The following is a 21,436-nucleotide window of genomic DNA, read 5'->3' on the forward strand; positions in this document are numbered from 1 at the left end:
ATGTATGAGAATGTCCATGATTGTTAAAATATACGTCCTCTGAGAACGCACTGTTTGGCTCCCGTATAACTTCTGGTCGGATGTGGGCCGCCAACACTTTTGAGATTTTCAAGTGGGCTGTGAGTCCGAAAAGGTTGGGAGCCGCTGAGATAGAACAAAGCAGACAAAACTTCTCCCTGCGATCCTGCTGTCTCTGAAGTGTGCTCTCTTTGATGTTTACTGTGCTCCTCCTCTCGTCTGGGAGGGGGTTGGGCAACGTTGCAAAGCATGTATTGTTTTTAATCTCCCTTTTGCAGTAGACTATGGTATAATGATAATAAGGATAATAATAATAATAATAATAATAGTAATAATAAAGCTATCGGCTGGACCCCTACAGTTGGTATTTTATGACTTCCTCGAATCCCACAAAGTATGGAGGGACACAATTCCACATCTCACACAGGGTGAGATGAACAGAACAGAATGGCTTTTACTTAAAAAAAAGGGTTAAGGCGTCAACGGTTAAGGCAAAAAGAGATAAAATATCAATCGAAAAGCCCCGCCAACGTCAAACAGGTAAGCCGACCTACAGACACCTACACGCTCAGTTTGTAACCACTACAGAGCGATGGAGTCGACGCCACACACCCTGCACCATATAAATGTGTGTTTGGAGCCACAACCTGCACATATATAACAAATTGGATGATTATGGCACAAAGCGTCTTACTCAAACACATCTCCCACCACAAACCAACCTGAAGTTTTACAACCTTGGCGTGTCGACGATGCACGGACGTTCAGCTACTTCCGGTCAAATCTGTTTTTCCATTTATTCCTGCTCCGAATGTAGATCAATATGGATGAAACTTGAACCACGAGATGTCTTTTATTGTTTGTTTGTTTGTTTAATAGGGACAAGTAGAGTAAACCGGAACTGTTCCAGAAAAGCGCATTTCGGCCTAATCCCTTGAGGAAATGCTGATCTCTTTGATTTTGATTTATTTATTCAACACTACCATACTTAATGTTATTGAGAATGTTAAGGCTATCTAATTTTATCTGACTTAATTCAACCGTCGCAGTCGGAAAGACACCCTGGTCAGCCAATGACGGTCTGTTTTATTTTGTTTTAACATAGCCTACTTTGTTTAGCACTGTGAAAATAAACATTTATTTGATTTATTCCAAAACGTTTCGAAATGTTAAATCTTTGTTCTGTTTAAAGAAATAAGTGTTAATTATTGTGGCAGACTTGGGGGCGTGGTCAAACCCGTGCCGGGAGGCGAGGGGAAGTCAGCTGTGTCTCGTTGAGCTGACTGGCCAAAGACGGCAGCTGGGAAGTTTTCTCATGTGTCCGTTTGTCTTCCAGTTTGTACCCCACAAGCAGGGATTGTGAAGGTGCGCTCCTGAACCGAGCGTTCCACAACCGCCACCGGGAAATGACGCTTCTGTGTCTGCCTTATTTTATCATTTTTTATTACCTCCGCACTGGAGGTGTCTATGTTGAACTGTCCCAAATAAAACCCAGTGTGCCGGCAAACCTCCAGCCCTGCGTCTCTCGCCGTCATTCTGCCTGAACCGGGGCAGCAAGCCTGCTTCAATTACATTCTAATTACTGTATGGTGCCTTTTCGTGAATGCGACGCCGGTCATAAAATGACCGGCCCAGCCTTACCACAAGCAGATATATACACTTAGCAACACGCACACACCCACACACACAAAAAAAGTTGATCCCAGAATAATTTAAAGAGAACAGGTGGCTTTTGCAGTTCGAGGTGCTGAGATGGCACAAATGGTTAGACTGTTTTAATAATTATGTGTGTGTGTATGTGTGCATGCCTGTGTGCACATTAGCAGGACTTCTACCTGATCTGTCGGTCTGCGCTCTCCACACAGATGTGCTGGGGGGGAACTTGTTTCCATCGCTCCGCCTCCTTCACCATGGCCTCGGCATCCATTAGGCCAAAGCCGTACAGATGACTGACTGTAACAGAAAGGAGGCCATCCTTCAAGCACATTGCTTATATTGAGATGGCGTTACAGCTGGTTCACAGGTCAAATTCTGCTCCAAAATGCAACCGCCGGTTTGTTTTAAATACATAGATTTGTATAGGAAGAATGCAGGCAAGCTCTTCTAAAAGTTGAAAACAGCTGAGTTTTATCAAAACAGTCCATATAATATCAACCGTTTTGGTTTTTTGTTTGTTGTCTAGCCAACGACAAAGTAAAGCTTGCACAGGAGGCCTGCGGTTTCCCTCAACAACAGCAACAAAGACAGAGAAAAAGGACAAGGCCCAAGTGCCTGTTGAAAGATTAGTTTTGGCAGTCAGCTAATATGTGGTTATAGATACAATGTGCACACTGGCTTTTCCACATGACAGAACATTACTCAAGGCAGTGCTTTTTCTACCACTCTAAAAACACTAAGGTGTGAACACACCCTAAAAAGAAAGTGAAGCAAGCGTGGAACATAAGAGGAGCTCTTGCATTCCCCTCGATTTTGCGCATAAATCTTGTGATCGCATAACAAATGTGTTAACAGGACAATCTAAAAAAATAAGACAGTCCACCATATAAATACTGTGGGCTGAAAACTGTGGTCTGAGAAGTGAGTTAATTAGCCTTTACAAACACCTATGCTGTTTTGAGGCATGTGCGATATTATATGTAGGCTATTATATGTGGGCATATGTGGATTTGAATGGTTGCGTCCAGGTACAAGCTATATCTAAAAGTCCACACAAACCATTTTAATATTTTTTTGGCCTTTAGATATAAAATGACAACCAATTAAATCATGGCTTTCCACTTTATATGCACATATATAAGGGGGGGGGGTTCCTCTGTACACTCTCCTCTACCCGCAGACGTACAGTACTATCCAGGCTCTGTCCTCGATCCAGCTTCGAGCAAACCATCCAAACACACCCATTACTCATTACTTTACAAACACCATTCCCCAGTTGAGTTGGCTGTGTGTTTTGGATCGTTATAGTGTTGAAAAATTAAATTCTTTGACTTTTCTTAAGTTATTAATTTCCACCTCTATCCCGGGCCAGCAGCCTGTGCCAAAGTTTAACAGCCTTGTAACGTGCCGATTTGACCACAAACCTCCAAGTTGACTGCAGTGTCTTCTGGGTGACAGCTATGTCACCCAGCTCACCAAAACAAAAGGTTACTTATAAGCTTTGTGCAGATTTGCATTCAAGTCAAGATCAATTTTATCAATTTCACAAAAATTACAATCCTTATACTACGTACTTATCCATCCTTTTACTTTTAACTTTGTGTTCTGTGAATTGCATGGGCATGGCGGGTGTCATTTATTTTGTATGATATATATTATATTTCATATGCATCTCTCTTTTGTATATACTTGAATCTGTTTTAATCTCTTTTTGGCTCTGTTCGTTTTGCTGCTGTCACACAAGGATAACCCCTCGCAGATCCATAAACTCAAGTAAATCTCATCTTCTCTTGTGATCTTATTTCCATTCACACCCAGATGTACTCTACATGTAGGCGTCCCAAGTCCGTGTGCAAGTGCAAGGGCTCACCATTGTACCCGGCAGAGTTGGTCTTCCAGTCGGGGGCATTGAGATGTCCCGCTCTAGATGTCTTCACAATGATATGCTGAACGTCCCTCCACGTCAGCAAAGGACTGGAGAAAGAAGACAGAAAGTGATAGAAAAAATAAACACATAGAAGTGGAAATAAGGAATAGAAATGCATGGGTTATGTAAGGCACGGGGCTCTGCGAGTGTGTGCATCTTACAAAGAAAGCCAAACACAGAGACACAGAGCTATTCATTATGGGTATAACTTCTTTAAGAGGTCTCCGCGAGAGGGAGGAGTAGGAGTCCTGAAGGAAACAGGAGGAGGAATGAAAAAAAAACATTGATTTAAAAGGACACAGAAGAGAAGAAATGTAAGAGAAGACAGGATGGAATCTTAAAATCTTTCAAAGAGGTACAGAAATGGCAGCGTAGGTGGAGAATCAGTGAGAAGGAAAATTACAGGCACGGAGCAGAGATGCCCTTCCATCCATCCTCCCTAATCCCTCAGATCTCACGTGAGATCTATTACGAGATGGCAGCCATGTGTCTTGGCTGCTTTGATGTCCAAACACTACATTAAAAGGAAAAACCAGGAAGAAGTGGGTCAACAAGTTTCCTGGGAATCCCTTCAATCTCATATGCCAGCCAGATGCTCTGCTCCCTGCCATCATGCCTCTCCATAGTGCCCCTGGAGACCACCGGATTTGTGATTTTTGTCCTGGATACCAGGAAAAAAATAAATAAATAAAAAATAAAAATCTTATGCAGGGCTTGTTGCCCCCCCCCCCCCCCTTTTTTTTTTTTTTTTTTTAACTTAAGCTTTCATCTGCACAAAACCATTGTGAGTGGGTGTTTCAATTCAAGCAGAGAGATCCGAGGATCTACGAGGTTAAGGGGTTGTTTGTTTTAAGGCTTTCAGAGAATCGTGAAGTACAGCAGGAACCGTTTGTATGGGAGTCACATGCTCAGGTAGGTCAATGGCTCAGAGCTGAAGTCAAATCGCTGCAACACAGTCCACTGAACCGCCACGACTGTTTTGGTAAAAGCAGTCCTATAGAGATTTATGTTATGCTTTATGGACCCATAGAGGAAAAAATGTCTGAAATGTCTGGGTGTTGATAAATCACAGGCCATCAATCTTTCATGGCACAAAAATCTTGGAAAGGATGTGGCGTTTCACATTAGCAGTCCATCCATTCCTAGGCTTTCAAATAAAAAGCAATCAAACACATTGTGCAGTCAAGCTTTTTGCTATTTGTTTTACACTTGGGACTGATTTCATTCAAGGTTAATAGACAACTGGGCCCTTAATTCAGACAAGATAAAAAGCCTGGAACTTAAGGGGATGAAATCTGAATTGCTGACTGTATAGAAGAAAAAATAAAATGAGGCTGTATTTATCCTAAAGAGTTCCGTAAAGTTCTTTGACTTGAACTTCCCAGACGCTTCACCATTCAAAACACATGGATACCAAGTAGTCAAACACAAAATATTGAGTGAAAAATAATTAAAAGATGATTATCTCAAAAGGAGATGAAGAGGAGTGCTATAAGCAGTCAGAATAGATTAATGACCAGATCAATATTAATGGGCTCAGCTTTCCTTGTATAATTATGGTTCTATAAATGTTTCATGGCCATTAATTAAAAGTGACTTTGGCATCTTTATCTAGGCCACAACAGCCTCTAAACAGGCCAATACTAATTAAGGGAGAAGCTCACATGTTAGGGTGAACCATAGTCAAAAACATATCAGTATGCCTGATATAGGCTTTGGTGGCTACCAAGTAAATATGGATGAACACACGCTGGCGTAATTTGAAAAAGAAGAAGGAGGGAGACAGAAGGAGGATGGGACAGGGTGGGGTTCTGTCTGGAAAACTAACTATCTGCTTTGCTCCTGTTCGGGGACACAAGACTTAAATGTATGCTAACATATGGTGAGACTTTTTTACTCCGGGGAAGTGGAAATGGGCCTCTGGTCTGAATTTCAATGTGGAAAAGAAGAAGTGGAGAGCTCCCTGCACTCACTCACTTACAATCCCTGGACCTCCAAAAAAAATTGTGGTGATGAGATTCTTGAGCTAGATTATTCCTCCTTATTTCTTGTTTATCCCCCCTTATTTTTTCCACTTTCTGTGGTCTTCTCCGCTTCAAGGACTTCAGAAAGAGAGAAAAAGGTTTCTCCAGCTCGGTCCATCAACTAATTGATGTGATAAAACCTCCGCTGACCCATCAAATGATTACAACTTTGCTTAATTCTCCACAACATCTTAAACTGTAGGCAAACAATACCAAAGATCAAGGGAGGGCAAGGCAACGGGCTCTGTTCGAAATAAGCACTCCACCTCTATTGCAAGGTCTGGCATTATGGCATCCGGATGTGTTTATCACAGCCAGGCCACTCGCCTTCATTCAGCAGATAACAGCTGATATCATCACCACCACTCAAAGGGTTTCTATAAACAGTTTCCTCCCTTTCGCCCCCTCTCCTTTTCCACCTGCAACTCCCACCACTCTGTACTTCATATGTGTAAAGAACAGAGTGAAAGCATAGAAGCCCCTGAGAATTATATATAAAAAAACAAAAACATTTAAAACAATTAACAAGAGGGACCGGCAGGTTGCAGGAGTAGTGATGAGAGAAAGCAGAGGAGACAGAAGTGGGCAAGAGTCAATGTGTGTGATAATCTTGTGGAGGAAACAGGCTTATGTGCCCAGGACTGCTTGGAAATTGAGCTTTTTATTTTTTTCTACTGGAGGGGATTTGGATCGGATTATCCAGGTTAAATAAAGTGACCTCAGCTGACTGAGCTGTGCAACATGTGATAACGGTTTAAAGCCCAATTCAGAGTCGCTGAGCCTGCACTGCCCACGCTCTGACTAAAGAGCTCTTCCCGAGTTACAGGCGCCGACAGGTTTTCAAGGAAGCTTTCACGTTTAGCCTGACTGCAGGGGTTGCTTCAGAGCGTGCGGCCGATTCAACAGAGAGTTATGCACATTTAAACGTGACACATCTTTCTACCTAAATGTGCGTAAACATCTGTTCTTATCTGGTCGTTAGGATGTTAAGGTGAATCAATTCAAGTACAGGTACTCCTCACTTAACGACCGGGTTCCGTTCCTAGGACCAGGTCGTTAAGGGAAATGGTTGATAAGCGAGGACCCGTGTTATTTCACGGTAAGGGGGCGTGGCCATTGCAAATGCTAGTGCAGTGAATACTGACAGACTGTGGGAACGAGACTGAGAACGGTGATGCAGAGAATGAGATGTATATAGTATATATAGTATATATAGTGAATATAGTATAGTGTATATAGCATATATAGTGTATATATCTTATAAAGGGTGGTGCGCAATGAGATGCTTGACGCTGAGATGCCGCGGTATTGTATGCAGTGCACAATACCAAATGGTCAGAGAGTTGGTCCAAAACGGTCAAACAGGGAGGTCGTTACGTGAGGGGAACCTGTACTACAACAACACTTGCCCAGAGACGGTTGTGTCAAATTGCTGCTACAACAGCTGTGCTTCCCCCACAACCGCCCTGGAATTGAATCCAACCAGCTCTCTCTACATCTCCCTCTACCACTGTCTCATAGTCTGCTTCCGAACAATACTAATTCATAACAAAAAAAAAAACTGAAAAAATTATAGATCGAACGATAGATATATAATAATACATTTAAAAACAGTGTGAGCCTGTAGTGTAAACAATTGATGGCGAGATGCAGATATTTGAAGGACCCAAAGAAGAAGTTCTGTGCAGTCCACAGCAGTAATACCGCTGCTCATTCCCCCAGACAGAGATAAAGGTTGTGCTCCCCTTTGAGAACCAATGAGGGGGGGGGAAAGGCCAAAGAGGTGTTTGGGGCCATTAAGAGGTTAAGGTGAGGGCATCGGGATGAAGTTAAGTGCTTCTTACTTTGCTTCCAGAGCCAAGGCAATGATGGCAGCGGCCATAGGAGCTGAGGCAGAGGTCCCTGTGTGACTGTCTGTACACCGATGCCGCAGGTCTGTGGTTATCTAGAGTCAGAGAGAGACAGAGAATATAAAGACCATGTGGGACGAGGCAATAGGTGTGCATGTGGAAAGTGGGGAAAAAACTAAAAAAATAATTAAATAAAAGATTGGCGATGAGTCAGGCAGATGTATAGAGAACAGAACAAAGTGGGAGCAAAGGTGGTAAAACAGTATGGGCAGGAAGGGAAGATTATGAGGAGATTTAGACACACCTGAGAGCCACATTCCAGCTTTGATACACTGCAGTGCTACAGCTTTGTGACATACACAGAGACAGACAGTATACTCACTATTTTTGTGAGTAACTAAAGAAAATAATCCAACACTGAGGAAAAAAAAAACACAAAGGCAGCGGTAAAATGTATTTAAAGAATGTGGTTCAAACGCTGTATATTCTTCTCTAATAGTAGACTTTGGTCACTCAGGCAGCTTGCCAGTCAGACTGCCAGCCATCCAAGGAAATCTTGGCTTCCTTCCAGTTTGAGCCTCCATCAAAAGGACCGTTCCCTGACCAAAGAGTTTGAGGGATTATCTGAACACACAAGCATGTGCATGCTTGCATGCTTGCATGCGTGCGTGGGCACACACACACACACACACACACGCAGATATGGTTTAGTAAGACGTGAGAGTGGTCCAACACTATTGAATACAGGCAGGACAGTATGTGCTGCAGAAGATTAGGCCGACATTCAGATAAATGAGGCTCTACTGAAAGTGCTCCGAGCCTTCCTAGAAGAGCAATCGTGCACGTCAGAGTGCGAGAGTGGGACAGAAGAGAGACAGAATCTCACACAAGCGCGTGCACGCACACACACATGCGCACACACACACACACACACACACACACACACACACACACACACACACACACACACACACACACACACACACACACACACACACACACACACACACACACACACACACACACACACACACACACACCAAAAGCCTTAGTTTTTGTGTGAGAATGCGTGTCCCACATCACCAGTGTGTGGTATGTAACAAACAACTGCCAGACAAGCTTGCGCACATGGGCCAAGTGTTGCTGTCCGTCCCAGTGGAACCAGGAGCGAAAGCTAAGGTCGAACCAGGGTGATGCACTGGAGCCTCCAACAATCCAGGAGGAAACGTTTCCAACAGCATTTTGAAAGTCATTAAATTTAATATAAATTAAACATGAGTGTACTCTTTTGAGATGGGTTTAAAATCTAGATAAATATATAAATGTGACTCCCGTAAAATTAAATTGTTTAAATTTTCTAAAGCCATTAAAAAATCGTAATACCATTACTTCGTTTTGAGGTTATGCAACTACTTTCCTCTTAAAAGGTGCAGTGTGTAGAATTTACGGAACAGGCTTGGCAGAAATATATTATCATGACATAAATTCATGAGTATATTATAATAAGTGTATAATCCCATTAAAATAAGAAAAGTTGTGTTTGCGTTTCCTTAGAACGAGCTGTTTTTATCCAGACAGGGAGAAGGTAGGCTTCCACGGAGGCCACCATGTTGATCTGCCATGTTTCTACGGTAGCCCAGAACAGACAAACCAAACACTGGCTCTCCCCGAGTTTCAAGGCCACTGTCTCTCTCGCGGAGGCCCCCACGTTGCACCGCCATGGCGAGGGATATTCAATAGCTTGTGATCTGCAACCGCTAAATTCTACACACTGCACCTTTAAATTAGATACCACCTCCATTACAAATTAATTCTAATATTTATTTTCTGTATTTGACTGAATTTGTTATTGTCATGCACGCAACTGGTAGACTGAAAAGTCGATAGCAGTTCTCATTATATATAAAATGTCAATATATCGATATAGAAGAGACATCTCATCGATATTGGGTTGAATCGGGATTGAATCAAATCATGACCCTTTGTATCGAAATCCAATCGTGAGATCCTGCCTAGCAACAGAACTATTTCTGCTTGTCATTAACAGGGGGATGAACAGGTACAAACACCCGTCTTGCGGTCTTACAATCTTACTTACAATCTTGCGGTCATAGTTTTCCCCGCTGCTGTAGGTGGTGGTGAGTGTGGAGGAGCACTCCTCCAGGTACCAGGGCTTGCGTCCGCTTTCCGCCGTGCTGGAGATGGAGATGGTGTAGATGGAGTTGGTGTAGCCGTCGCAGGAGCAGTGGTCCCTGCTGCGCCCACCGTTGCCCGATGCCCACACGAAAATGGAGCCGCGCCCCTTCCTCCCCTGACAGGAAGTGACACAGGAAGAATTTTATTCTCCGAGAAATAGAAAGAAAAAAAACAAAAAAAAAAAAAAAACTTTCAATGAGAATTTTCCTTCCCACAGAACACATCATGTCTTTTTGGGGGGATTTACTCAGAAATTGTAACATTAATGAATGAAACAAATACCCAATGAAAACACAGCTGTGGCTGGATAATTCAAGCATCAGAGTAACCCTTTGTCAAAATTGTCAAATATATACAAATTGCCACAAAACAAAAATGGTTAGATATATAAAAAGATATACAGAATAGTAAGCACCGGGGTAATGATTGCTATGGGTATAAATTATAAATATGAATTACTACAACTAGTTTATTACAGTATGTACAATGTTAATGTAATAACTAGTGTTATTTCACATAGAGTATATTAATGCACTTACCAGTCAATTCAAAAATGTATACCTATGCACTCGACACACACCTTGACTTGTACAGATTGACGCATAGTGTCCATTTTTGAAAAGTGAAGAATAAAAGTAACAAAAAGGGACAAATCTTAAGAAAGAAGAAGCCAAGGCATTATGGTTAATGATAAGGCACAGATAAAACTCATCCTGACAGGCCTCACATAAAATTAAAGACAAAAAGTTGTTTCTAAGTGATACAAAACAAGTCGTTGGACAGAGCCCCCCCCCCCCCACACACACACACACACACACACACACACACACACACACACACACACACACACACACACACACACACACACACACACACACACACACACACACACACACACACACACACACACACACACACGTCAGTTCAATTCCCCTTCACAGACACAGCAACGATAACACCAACACACATACATCTCTCGCCACCCTGACACTTCTCCACTTCACCTTGGACACCTTGAAAGGCCAGCCTGTCAGGGCTAAAGGGAATCGTCTTTGACGGGACCACACAACACACACCTCTCATCAGCCCGACATGCCATCTCCTTATTTTTGGACGACATGTGTTGTTTTTCCCCCCTGCATCTCTCCTGCTGTCCTTCCAAATGCAAGCATCTGCCATTTCTCTGTCTCCCTCTGAAAACTATTTTTTTGGTATTCTGCCACACAGGTTGTCATCATGAGAACTAGAAACTTTTGTACCTTCATGATGAGTCCAAAAATAAACTTGAGGTCCAAACAAACCTTTTTCAACTACCTAAGCATCTGCCTCCTTGACTTGAGCCAAAGTCGAAGCAAGGCTTGTACGGCAAACATGTGTGTGTGTGTGTGTGTCACCAAATTAATGCCACCCCTCTGCTCTACTCAAACAAAAACAGTCACCTAGTTTGGGATTATGCAAATCTGCAAATTAATATGCAAATGAATATTCTCACAGAGCGAGAACGCTCTCAACAAGGGGTTTGAGGTAACGCCATGCAAGGGTGAATGCTTTGTGCACTTCTGCTCAGAGATGTGAGTTTCAATGTCAGTGCACAGGAGCACTATCTCCTCCATCTAATCACTGCACCTAGGGGCAGGATTATCAAGTAAGAGACATACCCAAAAGCCAATTTTTTTTTTTTATAAAAGTCCAATTACAACCTAACAGTCACTCCAACTATTACAATTAATAGATACTTGCAATTATTTGAGTCGATAATGACCTTGGTGTAATCGTTATGATCGTCATGTGTTTATTTAAAACAAACGTTAGATATGTTGGCATAAAATGAAAATGTTTTCTTCAAATGAACGGTCTACTCAATTTATTTTTGCTCCAATGCAAATAAAAGGTCTCTTCTGGAATAGGTAGACATGTATCATTATTATTACAACATTTATTTCAAATACTAGTGGCGTAAAGTGGTAAAGATAGGGATAGAATTAACACCAAAAAAAGAGAATTGTTAAGTAAAATAAATTAATTGCAATTATTAATTAATAATTAATAAAATGTCATGATGAATCATTTGATGCATATTACACTACAAAGACCAATTTTGAAGTGTGCATCTCGCCCATATACTGTAAGACGATCCAATATGTATCTAGATAACATGGGCTATGAAATGAATCAGGGACAATATATTTTAATATGGAACGAGTCGGTGCAATTCTATGAGATGCAATACGATGCAATCTGATACAGTTCTGCACATGTGTTTAATGTAGACATTGATTTTCGCATTAAAAATTTAAATAAGCCAATTCTATAAAAATGTTTCTTAAATATGTGACGATTTCTGTTTGTATTTTTACAATTTGTATACATACAAATTCTATATTTTACATAGATATTATTATAGATATATATCTAACAGTTTAAATAAAAAATAAAAAAATATTCTCCTTTTTTCCGAACTGTTAAGATTTTTAATGCCCATAGTCTATACTGAAGTGCACCAAACCTCACCATTCCTAGTACATGTAAATGTATCTGCTGAAAATAAACCAATTATGATTCAGATTCAAAAAATGGTATTGCTTACCTTCGAATAGATATATTTCATAAAATACTCGGGAATCCCAAGTACCTTTATGTAGTAGTAGTAGTACCAAGTATTTTTATTTTCATGACATTCAGATATAACAATATCTAATACATGGTGATTCTGATACAGTAAATATAATATTGTAATGACCCTGAATGCGTTGGTTATTAAGGGCAGCTCACAATTCTCGCGAGAGGAAAATATGTGCCCGCAATCTGGTGCAGGGGTGTGTGTGTGTGTGTGTGTGTGTGTGTGTGTGTGTGTGTGTGTGTGTGTGTGTGTGTTTGTGGCAAGGACAGGGTCGGAAAGTGAGAGAAAGCGAGGAGGAAGTGTTCGGTTGTTGGTTCAACGGCGCGGAAGTAACATGACTTGTAACATCATATCAATGAGTCTCCCGCAGCAGCTTGGTTTATACTAAAGTAGAATAAGCAGCAAGGCTTCAGTCAACCGCTTCATAACCTCAGAATGGGGCCATCGCCCAGGTCATGGTACATTTAGATCAATCCAGGGGTTGGCGAATCGATGCAGTCGCATCTTTAACGTTAAAACCGGTTTCTGATAAGCAAAGGTGAAAAAGGAGACGAGTTTAAAAAGAAAAAGTTTCAAAAGTCTCTCGCTAAGTTTGTGCTTGAGTTTCTTTTCCTCCCTAACACGCAGGCGTCGGCGTTGAGCGGTGGTGTGTGTGTGTGCGTCATGTCTCCCACTCACCCCACGGATGCCGTTTTCGAACGCCTGCCTCGCCAGCGATGCCGGTCCATCCACCGTCTTGCCGTCGTCGTCGGGCCCCCAGCTGGCGCTGTAGATGTCGATGTGCTGCGGCTGGAGGCTCAGGGACTTAGCCTCCACCATGTCGGTCACGTCTCCGTCCAGCATGCGCACACCTTGGGGAATGACGCTCACAGTAAATAAATGGCAACTAATATTTAATATCTGGGCCATAAACACACGATCAGTATGGGTGGGAAAGCTCTAACTACCAAACGTCAGGTGTGTCATCAATAACGATGTGTGGGCCGAATGAAAATTGGTTCAAGTTGACTTTACATTTTGTGTAAAGCACAAACATAAAGCTCCGAGGCAATCGCTTGATAGCTGTAGTAAATTTATGCGCAAGAAGGATTTAATCATTCCTCTCAGCAATGAACTGGTGTGTCGTCAATACCTGGAATAAATGAGTTTGGAAGTCTGCTACGCATTGCCGCTTTTAGTCTCTTCATCATCTCCTCTAACTGTTTATCATAGAGACTACTGGGTATTAACCCTAATTCACAACAACATACATCAAGTAGAGTTTAACGTGCTCCTACTGACAAACAGAGGCATGAAGGGAATTGGTAAATAGTCCCGGAGGATTTAGACAAATACAGCCAATTACTCACCTCCTATCCTGGCGTTGTAAGCAATTCCCACAATGCAGTGCGAGTTGTTAGCTGCGGCAGCAACTTCACCAGCACACCGTGTCCCATGCCTAAAGACAGAGTGGAGGACACATTAAACAAAATTTAACCACGACCCACACAAACAAATGGCATATTGGAGTAAGATGTCAGCGGCGCGCTTAACAAATAAATGTACACACAGGGTCAAAGTGCAAACTGCAAGATCAACATGTTGCTTTATAAGTGGAAAGCAGAAACGCTTTCAAGTAAACACACATATACATGTATTAATGAGTGCATTCTGGCTGAGCTATTTCTAAACAATATATGAAGTCCAAATTGGGCTATGATTCTCCAAACACTTCCAGTAACTTAAAGCAAAAATACATTTTGGTTCAAAAGTGAAAAGCGTTCAAACAAACTCCCGACCCAATTCATCTTATTCAAACCAAGGCACGTCTTTCTCAATGCCAGACACACACACACACACACACACACACACACACACACACACACACACACACACACACACACACACACACACACACACACACACACACACACACACACACACACACACACACACACACAACTGCAGTGGTGACGATCGGCCGGGTCAATGACCAGCGTAAACAAACATGATTGTGTCTGTGTCCGCAAACAGCACTTACTAGCTCACCACTACACCCACACACAAACATTTGTGCGCACAAAAACACGTACGGATATGGACACATTCACCGACACACACACACACACCCCCTGCAGAGAACATCTGCACTGTGACACCCTACGGAAAAAGCTCTGACCGCTGCTATGGAAACCCAGAATCCTCCAATCCGAAGCCTCAGGGGAGGAAGGGCGGACTTTGAGGAAGCCGAGGAAGTTCTCTTCAAGTGTCGAGCGCATGTTTATTAAACAACCGCGGTCAAGCCTTTCAAAAGGCATCCCAAACTCACACCCAACACGTCAAGTCAGTCCACAGCTGTTTCACGGGCGGACGCCTCAGTTCCCAAAGGAATCCGAGCAGTGAACTCCGAGCCACAACCTGCTGCCTGCACCCAATATGGCCCCGGGTCCCACGTGAGGGTGACAGCACAGAAGAAGCACAGGCAGGCGCACACCATAGCCCGAAACACAGCACACGCCCCCCCGCCCTTAGTTTGGAGCGCTGACCTCCGCTCATACTATGTCTGGAAGAGCAGAAACAATCCTTGGATTGTTTTCCCACGTGTATTCCAACTTGAATCCAGTCCAGACGTTTTTCCTGCATTACGCAGCGCTAAAGCCAAGTGTGCAAAAAGTTCTGGTCGAAGCGACACTACTCGACTGCTCGGGTTAGGTCTTATCCAACACCAGGTTAGTGTCAGCAATTTAAGTGTGATTGCAACTTTGAGACTCAGCTTTAGTTAAGCCACTTTAACTTGCACTCGTGTGAAGCCACTGTTAAATATCACCAACATATTTTAACTGCTAGCTCATATAAAAACCCAGTAAAACCAACTTAGTTAAGTTTTACATATAAAAGGTTTATAATATACAAATGCACCTAGACATAAACCAATAAATGAACAGAACGATAGTTCTCGAGAGAGAGAGAGAGACTGGTCATCAATTCTTGCCCGTCTGGCCATCGTTGCTCTTCCAGATCTCCATTGATGACAATATTTTTCCATTTATATCTCCCAGTCATAGCTACTCATGCCCTTTCTGTGTCTCAAACCAGAGCTTTACAACTGCGGAGGGAATACACGATCAAAGGGAATACAACACACACACACACACACACACACACACACACACACACACACACACACACACACACACACACACACACACACACACACACACACACACACACACACACAGACACAGACACAGACACACACACACACACACACCCCAAATATTTGATATTTATATGGTTGTCCAAGGATCTAAACAAGGTTAAAGAATGGGTTCCATGTGTAAAGTCAACCATGCAAAGATCAGAAAAGCAGAGAGTTGAAAAGCATATCCTTTTTGGTTTTCTCTGTGAATTCAAGCCAACCAACCAAACCAGACTCGGCCCACGGACAAAATATTGGTCTTTTTAAAACTTCCAGTTTTTAGCTACTTGCGACATATGGGAATGTAGAAACTCTGACCTCCGAGGAGGGAACAGCTTGTGCTTCTCTGGACGGACAGAAGGGCGGACAGACGGACAAAAGGAGACTTTGAGACAAACGCGCATGAAGGCAGACTAAAACACAAATTAATACATACAGTAGAAATACAGTGAGGATATTTTACGAAATCTCTAAAACAATGATCTTATTTAGCGATGGCTAAAAGTACTGCCTGGTAATGAACAATAAACAGCAACATAATGTGTCACAAATTATGAAACTTAAAAACAAAAGCCACAAAGAATAAACACACACGCACGCACACGCACACACACACACACACACACAAACACACACACAAAATGCATATAAGGACAAAGAGAGAAAGTGATGTTCTATTTTTGTCAAAGAAAAAAGACATCGGGTATGAATTTAGCTCGAGCAGAGCGGGTCGTTCCGCTGTGGGCCTCGTGTCTCTTTAAGACAACACACAACCAGCAAGGACTCGGCTGCTGCCAAGGTATTTGGACAGCAGCAGCCAAACACACACCAAAAAATCACTCACTAGGCCAAACTGGCACAAGACTCCAAGTCCCTGGACGTGGGGAGAGGTTCTGTCTCTCTCTCTTAGTCACACACACACACACACACACACACACACACACACACACACACACACACACACACACACACACACACACACACACACACACACACACACACACACACACACACACACACACACACACACACACACAAATGTAATTCATTACGCCCACAACAAAACCAGGGGCAGGCAAACATAGTCAGACCCACATCTTCTGGTCAATATAAATCAAGAGAAGGTGGCAATCGCGGGCAAAGAGGTTTCTATTAATAGACCGTCTGGACGCATTTCATGAACTTGCCCCGTAAACCCCTAGCCTCAAGATTACCCCAAACACTCCGACCAAATCTCACAGAGAAAGTATCAACATACTGCAATAACACACAAGAACGCACATACACGTGCACAAAACAAGCGCACAAATGAGTGGTTATAATTTGAAAATGTTCAATACCAGTGCAGATACCAGTAATTTTACTTTGATAATAGATCCTGAGCCATGCGTTTATCTCATCAATTTCATTTGTTTATACTGGAAATATAGAGAAGTTAAAGGTCATATACTGCATTCAAATAAAAAAAACAATGTGTTTAATCTCTTATCCTGGAGCTTTACATAGAAAAATCTCTTTCAAAATGAAAAATAAATGTACACATTCATAGACATTTACTCCAGCTGTACAATGCTGACGTTCAAGAGATAAACTACTTAGCCTTCAAAGACTTTGCAGTGAATCTCCGAGAGGTTTTTGATACTTGTAATCTCTACCGTAACTTTACTGACGTATTAAGGTCAGTGTCTTAGAAGTGTCACATTACTTGTGCCTATGTGAGCGCTCATTCCAATACAAGGTTAGACGGCTGGTTGTCTTACTTGTTTTCGTTACTTGCGTCATAGCGAGGCATGGGGTCCATGTCGTTACCGTTCACGTCGAAGCTGGCCTGAGGGTCCTACGGGGACACAAGAAGAAGAGGGAGAGGAGACACGGTCAAAATGAAAATTGCACTGGATTGATTGGTCTCACACGCAATGCGACGATGACGACGACACGTCAAAGAAATAGCATGAGCGCTTGCTTCCAAAACAAACTCTGAATTAACCAAGGTCGTTAGATGGAAAAAGTCGCACTCGTACAAAAGTGTCGTCTCTAACCCAATCAACCTTTCCCTATTGACAACACAAGAGATTAGTAAATTGAATGCAATCTGTACTAACCCAATCTGCAGGACTGAGCACCCTGGGCATAAACAAATCCAGGCAGTTAAAGTAGCTAATGGCAGCAATGGTGGGACTATCAAATCGACTTACCTGCGGCCCCAGGCTTAGAAAACACTCCAGCTATTTGGGATTCTTCTAATAAACCCATACCTCGGTGTGAGCGTTTATTAAAACAGACATATATGTGCCAGTGCACATGTACATGCAAGTTATACAGAACTTAGCAATTATTCGATTAAAATGTCGACGTATGAATGCATTCTAAAAACAGGTTACATTCATTTATTTCTTTCATGTACTTTCGGATGATTTTGTCCCTGAACCGTAAACACCATTAAATTAAATGAGGAAATGATTCTTTGCCTTCATTCTGTAATGTTATTAACATCACCATCACATTATTGCCTCAAGATGTGCACTATGGAGTTTACAGTTTCACAATCTTTTTTGCTTTTAATATATTTTGAGCTACTAAACTAAGTAAAAACAACATTTTATGGTGAACTAGATAGTATAGTTTCCTGAAAGAAACTGCAAGTGAGAACCGTATTTATTTTTTGACAGGAGGATCACAAGATTGCGATTCAAAATAACATCTTGATAACATAATTATTATTTATAACTTTGATAGAGTGCTATTCATACTGACCACTTTGACAATTTAAACAATTATGCCGTGTCCAGTGAATCAACATGAGTTTGACGTTGAAAAAAATAATTTGTAGGCTCAATGGGCGGGACATTTGTGTGTATGCCACTTAAGCATTACGGGTGGCAGAGAAAACAGGCCAAAAAGTTGCTACCTCTAAAGTATGGAATTGTTTTGTATTAACAAAAAACAAAAAACAAAAGCACTCTCAGCCCAGTCATTTGAGAGATGCACGCACGCCTTACGGTCAGAAAAGTCAACTCTAGCATGAGCACACATCCTGTTTGACCTCACCTGCTGGGGCTTTGTTCCCAGTAGAAACGGTTAGAAACGAGAGCGTCTAGGGATACTTAAAAGTTGTTGACACTATTTAAACGATTCCCAGTTGCAAGGTATCATTCCGAAAAAGGCTCCACTACTATACGAGGGGTGTCATGATAAAATTGCCACGCGTAAGTAAATGAGATTCAAATGGATCCATTTTCCCCTGAAACCTGCTCTTCGGTTTACTTCATGTACCTTGAATGTATTTTAGTATTTTAAAAGTGAGTCAGGGAACAAAATCATTCCCCGCTCTGAAAATCTGTGAAATTTCTTTGTTTACTTTTTGCTTGGATTGACTAATGTGTGTTTAAAGGGGAAATGGACAACTTTTTTTTGTTTTACTTATTATGGGCCGTGACGTTCCTCCTCGAGTCCCCCCCCACTCACAAAGGCTATGCATGTCACAACGTGTTGAATCCATTGAATAAACATATGTAAAAAAATTAAAAAAAAAGCTAAATAAATAAATCTATTTATATAGCCTACACATCATTGGCTTTGATGTGCGTGCGCCAGAGTTTGTGAGGAAAAAAACGCCACGGTGTTCTGTCTCCGCTCCGTGTGTTACTGTGTTTACAAGCGCAACCTGTCCACAAGGGAGGGGGCGGGGCTTATTTCTATATCGACAAACGTGATTGGCAGAGGTCCGCTTTAGATTGTCCAAACTGATTGGCTGTCCGTTGCCGCACGCGGAAAATTACATTTAACCAATGGTGACGCTCAGCCAAGATGCATTCCAAAAAATTAATTCTTCCTCATGTGAATCATCGATTTTGAATCGACTACATAATGCGATCACTTGATCTGTGAAATAAATGAAAAAGCCTCCATATGCAATTCGAACCGCCACCGGGTACGAATCCCTGAGAAAATGATCTACGGCAGTGCGTCACAGGAAGTGTGGACAACCAATGCGCAACCATTAGTAGAAATGGCGGACGGTGGAGCAATCTACTCCACATAGATCATAAACCCTTGAATATATTAAACGACTCATTGAATTTGGTTGAGAAATGTTAATGTTATAAGTTATTTTTATCCAGAAAAACCGCAGCTCCTCCGTTTACTTGTATTTGTTTACAGGCCGGTCTTGCCTGTTTCCAATATGGCAGCGACATTGATGTATTTCAATTTACCTCTTCAGTGAACAATCTTCTTTCTTCTCTTATTTCCAAAGTAGTGTTGATCATTTCCACGACGCTCTGAGGAAAACGTAAAGCGATCTGGTGGTCTTTGGGACAGCGGCGCAAACAATAATACCACTTCGAAACGCTAGGGGGGTAAGTTGAAAGTTTGTCTATTGACCCTTTAATTAATTCTAATAAATATCTTTCAGATGTGAAAGATCGATTTAAAGATTGGCTCAGGGGCACAGTTGTTCTTTTCCATAACCTATACCAATATATACTAATATCATGATACATATAGTCAGTTAAATATAGCCGCAGGCAGCCAGGTTAGTCGTGTTAATTACGAATTACAGCTCCCCGAGTTCCCGTGAAACTCAGGATCACTTCCTACCGACACCAATTACAAATTTCCAAGTTCCCATGGAACTCAGCATTAGCATCAGCGTTTTCCACGGTCGGCTACTTCCAGTACGTTATCTCCGCGTCCTCGAGAAAAGCGTTTAACTCCTGCTCGAAATATAGACTGATGTGAAAACTTTGACTAGAATATATTTAGATTAATGTTATAACTAACTACAATTCAAGATGACATATAACCAAATTATACAATTCAATATGACATATAGGGCTGGACCCGTAATAAAATTAACTAAGGTGTGTGTGTGTGTGTGTGCCCTCAGCAATCCCAAAATGAAGACGCTCACCTGGGCCACAAGACCCACCTTCACAAACCACCACTCAGGCACCACCTCACTCATGCGCACCCTCCCTACACTTAAACACTGACAAATCACTACACCAACACACAGCTCCCCTGCCACCGACTCCCACACACATACAAACACACTCACATAGTTCTGAATGAGGTCGGGGTGGTTCCTCTCGATGCCGTCGTCCAGGATGGTCACCACCACATCCTTGCCTGTGTAGCCCCTCTTCCAAGCCCCCATGATGTTCATGTCCGACTGGCAGTTGTTCACGTCATCATTACAGTGCTGGGGACCAAGGAGAGGAGTGGAGAGAGGGAAGGAAGAAAAAAATGGGAGAAAAAGGATGCAAGGGAGTTGGAGAGAAGGACACATGGAGACAGAGACAGTCAAAGAGCACCCATTAAGGCAACAGGATAGAAGCCAGGTGAGAGAGGTGAGGGGAAGAGGAGTAGAAAACAGAGCAGAGGAAGATGGAGAGAGGACAAAAGGGGGCAGACAGGAAGAGAGAGAATCCATTAGAGCGATGCCTATAAATAGGGTACATCCCATACAGAGCAGGAGTGATCCTCCATTTCCAGGTATGCGTTGAGAGTGAGGCACTTTATGTTATACATGTCAAAGAGATAGGAGCACAGCTACAGCTTTTCTTCCATCATAGAACATTGTTGTGAATAGAAAATGAATGGTTAGGTCAATTACACTGGAAAGAGAGCTTTTACAGTATTGTGCAATGTAGGATGGCAGTGCGGGAAAAAGAAGATAAAATATGCTTCCCCCATTCCCAAACAGGAAAATTCAACTGGAAGACAAATCTTTTTAAATTATACTTCAAATAATTTATGTATTGGATATAGATGTTCAGTGTCTCAATTGGCAAGCTGTTAACTGACTAATTTAATTAATGACGGTTACAAGGCACAGTTGTGTATTATGATAGGATGTCTCTCCCTGAGCAGCTAAATCCATGTGGGGCATGTGGAGACATTTACCAAATTATTAGTTATTGCTGACTGTCTAAACAGAACAAATAAAAAGACAACAATATTAAT

General features: G+C 42.1%; 1 protein-coding gene across 2 annotated transcripts in view; it reads right to left on the bottom strand.

Moving 5' to 3' along the window:
• The window catches only part of pcsk5b (proprotein convertase subtilisin/kexin type 5b), a 59,021-nt gene that overhangs the window by 22,706 nt on the left and 14,879 nt on the right, over positions 1 to 21,436 (bottom strand). For both annotated transcript variants that reach the window (XM_080004452.1, XM_080004453.1), the window contains exons 4-11: positions 20,529 to 20,672; positions 17,230 to 17,306; positions 13,641 to 13,729; positions 12,970 to 13,142; positions 9,574 to 9,786; positions 7,470 to 7,570; positions 3,545 to 3,648; positions 1,854 to 1,971 (exon numbers count right to left, since the gene is read on the bottom strand). In XM_080004452.1, the coding sequence (XP_079860578.1) occupies positions 1,854 to 1,971; positions 3,545 to 3,648; positions 7,470 to 7,570; positions 9,574 to 9,786; positions 12,970 to 13,142; positions 13,641 to 13,729; positions 17,230 to 17,306; positions 20,529 to 20,672 (1,019 nt within the window). The remainder of the gene's footprint in view (positions 1 to 1,853; positions 1,972 to 3,544; positions 3,649 to 7,469; positions 7,571 to 9,573; positions 9,787 to 12,969; positions 13,143 to 13,640; positions 13,730 to 17,229; positions 17,307 to 20,528; positions 20,673 to 21,436) is intronic.

Source organism: Zeus faber, assembly GCF_960531495.2.
Source record: "Zeus faber genome assembly, chromosome: 7".
In the NCBI taxonomy this organism is placed as follows: domain Eukaryota; kingdom Metazoa; phylum Chordata; class Actinopteri; order Zeiformes; family Zeidae; genus Zeus; species Zeus faber.